This window comes from Netta rufina (assembly GCF_964035555.1).
Source record: "Netta rufina genome assembly, chromosome: 1".
Lineage (NCBI taxonomy): Eukaryota > Metazoa > Chordata > Aves > Anseriformes > Anatidae > Netta > Netta rufina.
The window spans coordinates 68054481-68066780 of NC_140123.1; the positions used below are offsets into that span (position 1 = coordinate 68054481).

Below are 12300 nucleotides of genomic sequence, written 5' to 3' on the forward strand. Positions count from 1 at the left end.
GGGGGTTGATCCATCTTTTTAGAGCTAGAGGGTCAGGGATACGCTCCTGAGTTTAAAAGCCTCAGGGAATCAGAATTGGAGCATATTTGATGTTATCAGGTATTGCTCTTGATCCCTCTTTTAGAGGGTAAATAGATAAATAGGTAAAAGTGTTGCTCTGAAGGTCTAGCCTGCTCTTTGTTCTTGGGGAGCCGACAGTATTCAGTCTCACAAATACGACGGAGGTGCTTTTGGATGTTCCAGTCTCCCAGACGCTCCTTTTTATCCATCCCCTGGAGAATCTCCTGCTGTATCAGATGTGTGAAAGGGGACGCACGCTCATACCCCTTCCATCCATTTAAGCTAACACACCAAACTGGCTGAAGCAGTACAAAACCATCGCAAAATAAAAAGCTCAAATTTGGTGAGTTAATTTCAAGTGCACGTAACGCTGGCAGATGCTTGATGCTTTTTGTTAAGAAATCTTGCGTTTAGAGGCCCCGCGCAATGCGTGCTCTAAGGCTATGATTTTCCGACTGCCTGTTACAGCCGGGGGTTGAGCTACCTGAAATAAAGCGCCTCTGCTGCAGGAGCCACGTAACTGTGTCAGCTCAGCAGTGAGCCCGTCTCCTTGCGCTTTGCGTTTCTTGAGCACAGCCTGTTCAAACATCATCTGCCCCGCGGTACGATTTCAACATCAGACTCCTTTTAAATATGTTTGGACCTAATTAACTTATCTTCTGCACAAACCACGCAATCTTCAGTAAACGTTGGCTTTTCCCGGGATGACATTGTATGAAAGCCAGGTGAGTACAGCATATAAAAACAAATTAATTCCTGTCCTGTCCTTCCTCCTCGCTAATTATTTCATCTTGTAAGTGTGCTGCCCTAGAAAAAAATGTCAGAAAGTGCTTCCTGTTTGGTTTTCCAAGTGTTGACAGACCTCGGTGCTTTGTATCATGAATTCCAGGCACACAGAAAAGCTCGTAATAGTTATCATGATTAATGGGTGAAGTTAATTATTCAGAGATGTTACTTTGCCATCCCTGTGAGTCACTAATGTACTATCCTCATTTTATACGTGGGAGACTGAAACAAGATTAGCTTTGCTGGAGGAGGACCTGGGCACACCAAGAACTAGGTGCTCCACTACCTCATCTCAGCCGCTTCCTGAAATCCATATTTTGGGAGTAGGTTTGTCAGTTTTTTCTCAGATGCACCTGGTCCTGGTGAGGAGTGTAAGTGCTTTACCCAAAAGGGAGTTCAGTGGGGGTTTCTTCCTTCATGAGGGTATCTTCCAACCAAGATTGGTCTTGCTACTGCCGTGGCTGGTGTAAACAGAGTAGGCTCCACAGCCTATTTTTGTGAGTAAATGCATGAGTGCGGGCTGCAGACTCCCATCCACACAGGGATTTTGATGTCGGGACACAAAGATCAGAGACACAAAGATCCTTACCTTAGGAGGTAGGACCACGCTGCTCTGGCTGGGCCACTTGAGGCTTGCACAGGAGCAAAAGTGCATCTCAGCGGCGTACCTGGAACACAGCTTTGGAGCATGACAGATGCTTCATGAGATCACACCCTCTCATGGCTTGAACTCTAAATGACTTCTTTTGGGTGATATTTCTGTGTCTAAGCTGGGATATGAACCGAAGACTCCTAAGATCCAGTCCAGTGAGCAATTTGCTAGACCTTCCCTATGGTAAAATTCAAAGTCTTATTTTGGAGAACAGAAGAAAATACATATATATTGTTTTTTTCTTTTCATAAATACTTCTGGTCTTAGTTTTCTCACACGATGGCTGGAGAGAGGCTTTGTGCAGAGTGGGATGTTTCAATCCCAACCTGTGTTCTTCTGTATGGCAAGATAAGGGAAAAGCCCGGCCCTCAGCAGCTGCTCGGCTCAGAGCACAGTGAAAACCGAGAGCCTCATGTCTCACAAACGTGAAGCCTGTCTCACTTCACTTTTGCTGTTGTTACTCAAAGGTATATTAGATGCAGAAAAGAAACTCTATTATTAACTTGTCTGTGTCTCTTTAAACACTGGGAGAGACAGCTCTAGAGGATTTGCCTGAGACGAAAGGCGTGGGTCTAAAACAAGCCCGTGAGGGGAGGCCACAGATGCATCTTTAACTGGCCAGTTAGTGCGAGGCATCCAACGTGCGTCAGTGGGCATGGGCAGGTTCCCCATAAAGTAGTCGTAAGGCCTGTGAATACCTGGTGTTACCTGTAATTACATCCCAGACAAAAGGGATAGCCCGAGAAACGCATCTGCCAGGAGATGTTAGGAAACCAGAGTTGAAACACACAAAAAGAGGCGGTAATTAGCATGGATATTGTTCCAGGTGCTTTTAGGTGCTTTTTCTTTTATCTCACCATCCCACCAAACACGACGATACAGCCCTCAGCCTGGCGGAGAACGATATGCAATACGTAATGCTGTTCAAAATGATACTGCGTTTTGATTACACCTCGATTAAATGGGGAAAAAATAAAATTGGTGGCTCACGTGGTCTCTCCTGTTGGTCGGAGGCAGATTTTATCTGGTGCTTGACATCATTTTCCAAATGAAATCTAGCACAAACATGAAAAATCCTGGTGGCAGGTGCGGCTCGCTCTCATTAAATGGTTCACCTGGATCTGCTGCTGTGGGTTTACACGGAGCAGACCAGAAATCTTGTTGTCTGACACCCTGCAGGTCCCTTCGCATGGCAGTGCCCTGGACAAGCGCACTGGCTCAGAGCCCTGCCCCGTCCAGCTACGTGAGCATGACCTTGTTTCCACAAAGGCTGCCTGCTCTCTGCGTTCAGTCGAAGAGATGGCAGTCGGCAAATTTTGTGTAGATAGGGAAGTGTTTAGCACCAAAAAAAATCTCATTCATAATGCTGCTGAGAAAATGCCCCCTTATTTGGCCTCATGCTGGAATTGTGTGACTACAAACAGTCTGCCACAGGGATCTGACAGCATACAGCAGCACAGATAAAAATAATTGTATTTTTAAAATAGCATCCACAATTCAAGAAGTAAATAAACAACAACGCAACGCAGAACGGGCATTAAGAATTCATGTGACAGTACTGGGAATTGCACAGAAAATCTTTCTGTGGGCAATAAATGAGAGAGAACATACATAACAAAGAGAATCAGTATTTAAACTGAAAACTCTCTTAAGGACCATTAATGAACAACAGACCCATTAGGAAAAAAATCTTACCTACGATCAGAGGCTACTTTAAAAAAAAAAAAAAAGCCCAAAATCATCAACTTGATTGCAGGTTCAGTGACAGAGGAAGACTGGTTTATTACCACTAATATGATACCATCTTTATAAAAGGTAGCTGGATGTCAACACCCAAATATTTCCATCTACTAGAGAGAATACATCTCTTTCCAATACAGATCACCTTGTTCTATAGGAGGCAAATGAATGTATCTACTAGTTTTGTTGCCATCAAGCTGTGCACTCTGACCTCTTCCCAGTTTGTTTCTTCTGTCTTTCCTCTCTTCCAGCATTTATTTGGTCGCTGTTTGCTTTGGAAATCTTTGCAGCCACATTGTACATGTGATGGCTCTATTTTCTACCTGTTATTTCCAAAGATACCACATAGATTAGTTCCTTATGTCAAATGTTACCTTGAATTATTTGAAATCTTATACTGTAGTAAAAGAATTAAGATTTCTTCTAGTCCAAGACACCATAACAAGACACAAGGTTTGCACATGAAGAATGAATGCCTAGCCATTTTGTGGTCTTTGGAAGGATTTCTATTATTTCAATGTTTTTGCCCAAATAAATAGTGACTTCAGACTTGTCTGAACTAACAACCCAACCCTTGTGTAACAACAGGGCCAGATTCTCCAGTGGAGCTTCCCTCCTTCTTACTAATGCGAGGTCTAAGTCCTTGATAGCTGTATTCAGGGATTTTAAGGTGGCAAGGCCCACTTGATCATCACCCGTGCTTTAACAACTAATAACCCTCGCTTGTTTTGAACTCAGAAATGTGTATCTGTCCGGAATAGGGCTTCGTACTCAGCAGGTATAAAGCACAAAGGAGAGGGGGAAAAGGGGGGAATACATTGATTTGTCATTTATTAAATAACAAAAAGAAAGCTATTTAGAGGAACTCTTACTTTTCTAGCCTCCACCCATGCTAGGCAGAGTCCGGTGAAGAGAAAAATGTGGGAAGGGAGACAGGCTTAGAGGCCACTGGCCTCCCAGACAATCTTTCAGTCCCCTAATTTGTTTTAGTAACTTACACATACAAAAAGGGTCTCAGCCACATGGTGCAAGTCTGTCCCAAACCCTCTGTGAGCCCCCACTGACTTCAGCTGCTGCATCCCTTTTTGGAAATCATGTGAAAGTTTGATACTCAATTAAAAGCTTGCCAATCTAAACTCCGTGGGGAGACGAGACAAAAACCCTTCCAGAAATGTGCCCAGACTGATCTGGGATGTAAAGGAAGGAGAGCACCAGGCAGGGATCTGAATTTTGCCTGGCCTCTGCCACTGATTCACTGCAATGCTTTCTGTAAGTCATTTATGGAGCATCAGTGTAGTCATTGATGGAGGAAAAACAATATTTATTTCCTTTCACAGAACTGTCCTGAGTCTTACTAACCACTGCTTGTGCAAATCTTCGGATGAAAGAAAACATAAGAGTTCAAAGCTCTTATTATATATTACCTGTTACACTTTATAACAAATGTCATCACACTAAACAGGAATTAACATTCCAAAACCCAGAGGGTGGGTACCTTTTCATACGCATATATATAAAAGTCATCAAGTGACCTGCCTCAGAGGAAGGCTGATTGAAGACAGGTGAGTCTGAATCCACTCGGAGAATATCTGTGTGGATGCAGAAGCCTTGATTTTGGCTTTGATTTAGCATGCTGTTAATTTTGTAATTGCTTCCCTGTTTCTACTTAAGGCTTGGGGTGATTTTTGTGATGGGTCTAAAAAAGAGTCTGATGCCTTAAAACCTTATAATGTGACAATTTTCTGTTTATAGAAACAGCTACAAACTGCAGAATTAGGTATGGATTTGCCATTGAATTAAGAGGTATTGGGTCAGGCTGCAGGGATCCAGGCTTGCAAATACTCAGTGTTAGGACTCAAAGTGAGCTGCTGAGCACAAACCCAGCTCTGGCAGTGGGCATTTGCTGGACTGAATGATCTCTCTCAGGGCAAGGGAGTCTTTCTGATGACATTGGTGGCCTATTTGAGTTCGGGCATCCATGCAGTCTGCTTTACAGTGGAAATACCTATTAGACTGGAGAAAAGGTCAGGCATCACTAAAATCAATCAGGCATTTTCAGGTGTTAATAGCATTGCAGGATGACTGCCTGCAAGGCTCCTGGCATTGTTTTGTACTTGAAATATTCTTGGGGGCGGGGAAAAAAAAAAAAAAAAAGCATTTGTAAGCTCTAAATCCTGCTTAGTTAAATGCCCTCACCAGCAAGGCAAGCACAATCAATGTTTTTTGATTTTTTTTTTTTCCCAGCCGATAGCTATTATCTGATGATATTTTTGGAATTTTATTAATAAACACAAGAGGCATTCATTACTAAAGTGATTATCTGCTGTTGTCACACACAGGAATTAATGCAGAAATATTATTTTAACAGCAAAACCTTGGAACTGCTCTGCATGCTCTCAGCAGCAAAATGAGGGCTGTATTGCTTGATTTTTGGCAACGTGTTTTTCCCAAAGGCTTTCCAAAGCCATGTTGCCTTTTGAACAGAGAGATCTATGCACTCTGTAGTACAGTGGATGTCAAACACCTGTAGATTTAAAGCAAATGTACTGAGCCTCCTCATAGTAAAGAGATGCTGTGGGTGTTCAAGAGGGGCCATGAGAGCAAGCAATGGCTAAAAAAGTCCCTGCTGGCCCTGGTTTGGTGCTTCCTTCTTAATGTGATGGTGAGATGGAGGAGCTGTCCCTCCAAAAACTCCCAGATATTTAGGAAATAAGAAGCAGACAGGGCTCCATCACCCGCTTGTCCTGCCACCACCATCCTCTGAAGCCAGCAGCTGCCAGGAGAGCTCAGGGCTGGGGAGGAGCAGAGGGAGCTCTTGGCATGGACACTTTTTTCAGGGCTGTTGAATTTCACCATCAACTTCTTCACGTTTTGCAACCTTCTGTGTTTTCAGGTGTCCTGGGGCAGCGGAGGAGAGCCATCACCATGGTCCCCGCGCTGCTCTTGCTGGGCCTTTCGGCCCTGATCGGTGAGCCTGGGGGCGAGTTTGGTTTGCTGGGGAAAGCACCCTGCCCTCAACTGCTTGCAGAGTCACAGACATACCCAGCTAGCCTTGTCTGACCTCTCTGCCTACTCAGAAAGGTCTCCCAAATGTCACAGGCTGTTTGACGGAGCCTATTCATTCCTCAGTTATTGAGGAAATTGGGGTAATTTGCCCAGGCTGAGGCACACGCTCTCCTCAGCTAATTCCCCGTCAGGTTGTGGGGACACCCGGGAGATGTTCCCAGCCATCATCTGAGGGGTGCTGGGCATCAGGGGGCTTTAAACAGAAAGAGCCCTCTGAGGTAAATGTGGAGCCTGTGGCTCCTTCCCCCACACCAGCTTTTACACTTAGCAGGGCGGACACCTATTTGTGTAAATCATCATCAGTTTCATTTGCTTCAACCTATTCAGCTAGGAAAGAACAAATTCCTGCCCTCTGTCACCGGTAATGTCGCTGACAGGGAGCAGTGGCCATGATACACGCTTTGATTATGGGCCTGGATGAATGAATGCCTCGTGCTTGCCTTGCATTCACCTGCAGCAAGCTGTGCGACACTGCTCCGAGATCTCATGTTTCCAAACACCTCCGTCTCATTTTCCAGCTCCGTCTGCGAGTTACAGTTGCTATGGCGATATAAATGCTCTTCAAGCCCCCACGATTTCCTGCACAGCCGTGAGAGCCCCGGACTGCGGTAGGTACCACGCACCGCTTGATCTCTCGGCCTACCTGTACCTGGTGGAGGGATGCTGTGCCTGCCTGGTGTTAAATTTGTGCACCAAATGAAACGTGGTGCAGCTATTCGATTAGCCAAGAGGGAGAAAAGCCCCCCAAAAAAGCCCCCAGCCCCAAAAACTAGACTTGGTGGGAAGTGGGAGGGAAAACTCCAGAGGCAGGATCCTCAGCCTGTAAGTAGAGGGAGCTGCAGCAAACCCCATTTCACCCCACACACCCATTCGCCAGCTGTAGCATCAGCATCAGCACCCTCCCCAAACCCCATTTTTGTAAGGGCGGGTGGGTCAGGCTGCCTCTCCCCCGGCTGCAGGCATTTCTGCTCTGAGGAGGACGGCGGATGCGGACATCATTCGCCTGAGGAAATATGAGATCCCCATTAAGAGAGTCGCCAGGAACCTGTGCTTGGACCCGGCGCTCATCGCCGCCATCATCTCGCAGGAGAGCCGTGCCGGCCTGCTGCTGGACAACGGCTGGGACCAGGGCCGGCAGAGGTTCGGCCTGATGCAGGTACGGCCACAAGACAAGAGAGAGGAGAGCCCACAGGTGGCAGCATGGCAAGGGTCTGCCTCTCTCGGGGCTTCACCTTGGCCTGTGAGCCTCCCGTGTTCAACACTGGGACACTCTCCCTTTGCAGACTGCATTTTATCACCTCAGTTTTATCACAAGTTGGGTCACTGCTGTGAATCATGGACTGGGAGTGTTAAAACGAGGTGAAGCTACAGCGGTGGTTGTGTTCGAAGGGAAAATGATCTTCTTGCTTGACTTTTCCAGATCGACAGGCGCTACCACCAGCCTTACGGGACGTGGGACAGTGAGGAGCACATCAACCAGTGTTCGACCATGCTGGTGCTTGGGATCAATGAAATGCGGGCGAGGCACCCTACCTGGACCTGGGACCAGCAGCTGAGAGGTACGGCGTGCCCCATGCAGCAGTGGGGACGTGCTGGGGGTTACATGTGGAAACAGAGAGGGGACATTGCATTACTGGCACCATCAGGACGTTAACAGCTGAGATTCTCGCTTCTACATCTCTCTTCTACATCTCTCTTCTACTTTTCACCATCAGCACTTTGACTTGTGATTTGCGAGGCACTTTCACACAGGTGTAGGTTCAGTGTGATATCCTACACATTCTTCCCTTGGGTTCCTCTTTCATTCCCACACTGCCCTTTTTATTTATTTATTTTTAAATATGAATATTTCAATAAGCTTTCTAATATTCTAATAACAGTTAGTCAACACCAGATGATCACTTTCTGTTTGTATGAGGCAAAGGCCTCTGAATGATGGGAGTGCTGTGCATCTGTTGGTGTCACTTTTAAAGGGAAAAGATCATCAAGCTGGCAGATTTTATAGCATCTTAGCAACCCTTATTTATTTTTTTTTTTGAAGTACATTGGGTCAAGGAAGCTTGGGATCCAGGTTTGTTCATCACCCATGTTATCTGCATGCTGTTTTATTCCCTCTTTGCTATTTCTTGCTCTCCCATCCTTTTAGACTGCAGCCTTTTGTGGGACCAGCATGCTGTTCCTACCCACATTTGGAGAGAATCAGGGGCTTCTTAACCTCACAAATAAGCATTTTGCGAAATGAATCACTTTTCAGTAAAAACGCACAATTAGCAACTTCCCAAGCTGTTGTATACGTCTGATGAGATGCATTGCCCTTTATACTAGGAACTTTTACTTTTTAAATCTGTATTTCTCATTTATAGGCCCATGATAACTCTTTTTTAACTCTTCCCAGGGGGAATCTGCGCCTACCGCGCAAGAATCGACAACATCCAGATCTATGACGAAGACCCCTGTGGCAGAGACAACTCCTACGTCAACAGCGTGATCGGGCGGGCCCAGTACTTCAAGAGGCATGGGTTCTAGCTCAGCAACCATCCCCACCACAGACCCTCTCCTCCACGTAGTCTAGCCCAGTAGTGATGGTAGTACCCAGAGCAGTTCCTCCAGGGCTCCTGGCAGGAGCAGTGCTGGTGGCACTGGCACGTTGCTTGCTCCAGCACACCCCAGTTGCCCATGGGCAAGCTCAGTGCTGCCTTCCAGGGGACTGACAGGGGCAACCTGCCACGAGCTCAGGGCCTTTAGAAGGCAGCTGAGGACATCCCCACTGGGTGAGGAAGCTCCTTGCATTAGGGGCTGAACCTGGGGCTGTTTGTGCATCCCTCCAGCAAGCAGCTCTCCCTCAGCATGTGCTGTGCTGTCGCCATCTCCTCTCTACGTCCACCTCCTTCTTTCTCCCCGTCCAACGGGAGGGAGAAGCCCCCAGACTAAGGTCTTCCTCCCCCTTGATGGTGCTGGCTGCTTGGCAATGAAGAGGCTCCTCTCTGAGTCTATCATCTCTGCACACTTCTGTTAGCTGCTTATCCCTGGGGCCAGCCTTGTGGGGGAAACCACCAAGCCTTCTCCTGGTGCTCACGTGAGCGCAGGAGCCCCTTAAGGGCTGGTGAACCCTACAGAGAGAAAAACAGCCTTGCACGGGGGAAATCCTCTAAATGGGAAACACTACAAGTGCTGTAGTGGGCACACAAATCACCTTTCTGTTACAGAGCCACACTCTGAGCAGGAGCTGGCCCCGGGTATCCCTGCCCCAGGAGCTGCATTACAGCGACAGCACTGGTATGAAACTCACCGCCTTTCCTCCTTTCCTTTGGCATGTTTGTGCTGGGGCCCGCTGAGTTTCAAAGCGTGCATTTTGGCTTCTGTCCCTCTGCCAGGTACCCTGCCTTTTAATTAGGAGTGAATTAGCTCTGGGTGTATAAATTCTGTTTGAAAGTATTCTTCAATGCGGATGGGTCTGGGTGCAAATTTTGGTTTAAAGAGAATCCAAATAAAGAGAAACGATGTATTCCAATTCTTTTGTTGCTTGGCAAACAACTCATCTCTGCAGTTTCACGAGGCCGGGTGGGTAGCAATGTGTGGATCTGGTAAATAACCCAATTTGGGACTTTCTTAGAACAGAAAGAGGAAAACCAATCTGCAGAGCAGGGGTCAGGGAAAATGGGCTCAGAGGCAGATGCACGGCAGCTCAAGCCCAGGACAAGGGAACCAGGGCATCTGTGTTTAGTGCTGATCACCATTTTGGGGGTATCAGGGCATCTTCCTGGCACCTGCCACCACCGCTGATGCAGAAGATGTGTCTGGTGGTCACTGCTGGTCAGAGCTGACACAGGCAGTGCAAAAGCTGATTCAGAGACAACTTTTGCAAGCCAGGCAATTTCAGCTCTGTGCTCGGTTTTCCTACGGTCTCGTCAGTCACTCATCCGCTTACCGTCACGGCAAGGACTGTGAGTAACTGAAGCATTCGCAGGCAACTTCATGCTTTGTCATCTCTGGAGACCAGAGGGAGCTATAGGGCACCTCTAACATTACTGTGGGGTTTGCTTGTTTGTTTGCTTGCTTTTAAGACTACAAGAAACAGTTCAGTGTTGGGCTACTGGGCGTATTCAGCTACGTATTAATTAGTCTCTATTGAATTCTGTGCTATACTCAGATAATTTTAGTAAAATGACTACTTTGTAATGCAGACTTGAGAGACATAACACACAGTTTCATTATCTCTATTTGAAATAGCTTGTGTAAGATTAATTGAAATCTCTGCTTCGTTGTGCTATGTAAATCTCTATTATACAAACACCTTACACTGTGTGCAACCTATATAAACACCTTTGGTAGAACAATATGAACACTTTTGGTAGAACAATATAAACTTCACAAGGGCTGGGGGCAGGGAATCGCATTGCTGCCCCTGTCTGCAGAGTTGTTTTTTGAGTTTGGAGGATGCACAAGAGTGGAGCTTTCTTTGTTCCCCTCACTTCACCTTTATTTGCTGCCAGCAAGCTCCATGCCACTACGATGAGCTGCCATCCCTGTGGATCTGTGGACACCTCGGGAGTCCAATTTCTGCGTGCATTACCTCTGAGGCTGCTGCTTCACGTTACGGTAACACCACCCGAGGGGCTGCAGATCTGCCTGCTGGTTTCTGCAGCTTTGCACAAGGAAATGTTTTAAAGTCTATTTAAAGGTCCTGATTTCAGCAATTCCATATTTTGTTGCAAATATTATTTTATGGTATCAGCAGATTGTGCAGAGGAGGGAAAATCCCTGTGGAAAGTGAATTGAAATATAATTGCTTAATAAATTGGCAGGAAGGAGTAAATAATTAAGGAGAGTTTAACATCAGCATATTGCTTTCAGGTTTGAGCAAAAGCTTTCTTAACAAGCAGAGTTGGCCTTGCTTTTGCTCTCTGATCTTTCCCTGGTCGCTCATGTCCATTGTACTCGGAGCTGCTTGTCTGGCTGGGACGCACGGGGCTGCTGTGGCAGCACGCTCGGTCACCGAGCCTGTTGTGAAAAACAGGCAGCTTGCAAAGCCAGTGGTCTTCTGCCATGTAACATGTCGTGGAAAGCTGAAGTATGGGTCAGGAAAGAGAAGAGCAAATCAAAATGGGAAAGAAAGGTCCGGCAAAGTATATACTAGGGAGCCTAGCTACAGCACCTGGACAGACGGGAATAAAGGATTGAATACTCACTTTGTGAGCACCTGGGGGACAACAAGGCATCAAGAAGCAGTCAGGAGGGCTCTGGCAGTGTGGCTTGCCAGGAATAAAGTGCCTCAAGCCTACCACGGTCCTTATCTCACTGGGTAAGTTGCCAAGAGAGATGCTGCGGCTGTGCCATATCACGAGCTCGATAAGGCTTTCACCAGTGATCCGTGAAGTACCCTGATATGTCAAGGGCCTTAAGATGAGAACAAAAAGCACTGCTTGGAGAAGCTATCAGCAGACTCTGGTCAAACTGGTGAGATGGTTCAAGCAGGGCCGCACAAGTCTGTCCTGCAGAGATTTTTATGCAATTTGTGGTTGTGATGTGAATGTTGCACTAGAGCTATCAAACTGTGGGTGAAGACCATGCTGATTGAACTTCTATTGCACTTCTACCAATGGTTAAAAACTAAGGAAACCCATTTTAAGGATCACGGTACCGAAATTGAGTAAACACAATTGCAAAACACTCAAGGAACTTGGGGATGGGCATAAGGAGGGGAGGAGCAGGCAGGCGGCCATCCTGTGAAAAGGGCTGGGGCATTGCTGTGGAAACCCAATGAGCTGATGCCAGGAAAAGGGAGAAGGGAACAAAAAAAAAAAAGAGGGACAATGCCTTTGGGGGACTTATCTTTATCATAGCACAGTGAATGTAGCACCTGGGGTAATTTTCCTCTCTGTTCTTCTGAAGTCAGCATCGGTGTTTGGACGTGTTGCATCAAGAATGTTATCAGGAAAACTGCAAGTGGAAGGTACAGCCTATAATAAAAAAGGAATTAGACTTGCTTTTTTTTT

At 46.5% G+C, this 12300-nt stretch overlaps 1 protein-coding gene across 1 annotated transcript; it reads left to right on the forward strand.

Annotated features, from left to right (window-relative positions):
- Positions 1 to 6143: 6143 nt before the first annotated feature.
- LOC311221867 (lysozyme g-like) lies at positions 6144 to 8830 on the forward strand (the record flags this gene model as incomplete). Its single annotated transcript, XM_084305852.1, has 5 exons — positions 6144 to 6206; positions 6823 to 6912; positions 7264 to 7460; positions 7725 to 7863; positions 8700 to 8830. The coding sequence occupies exons 1-5, from the start codon at positions 6164 to 6166 to the stop codon at positions 8828 to 8830; spliced, it is 600 nt and encodes a 199-aa protein (XP_084161978.1). The 5' UTR covers positions 6144 to 6163.
- Between the last annotated feature and the right edge of the window lie 3470 nt (positions 8831 to 12300).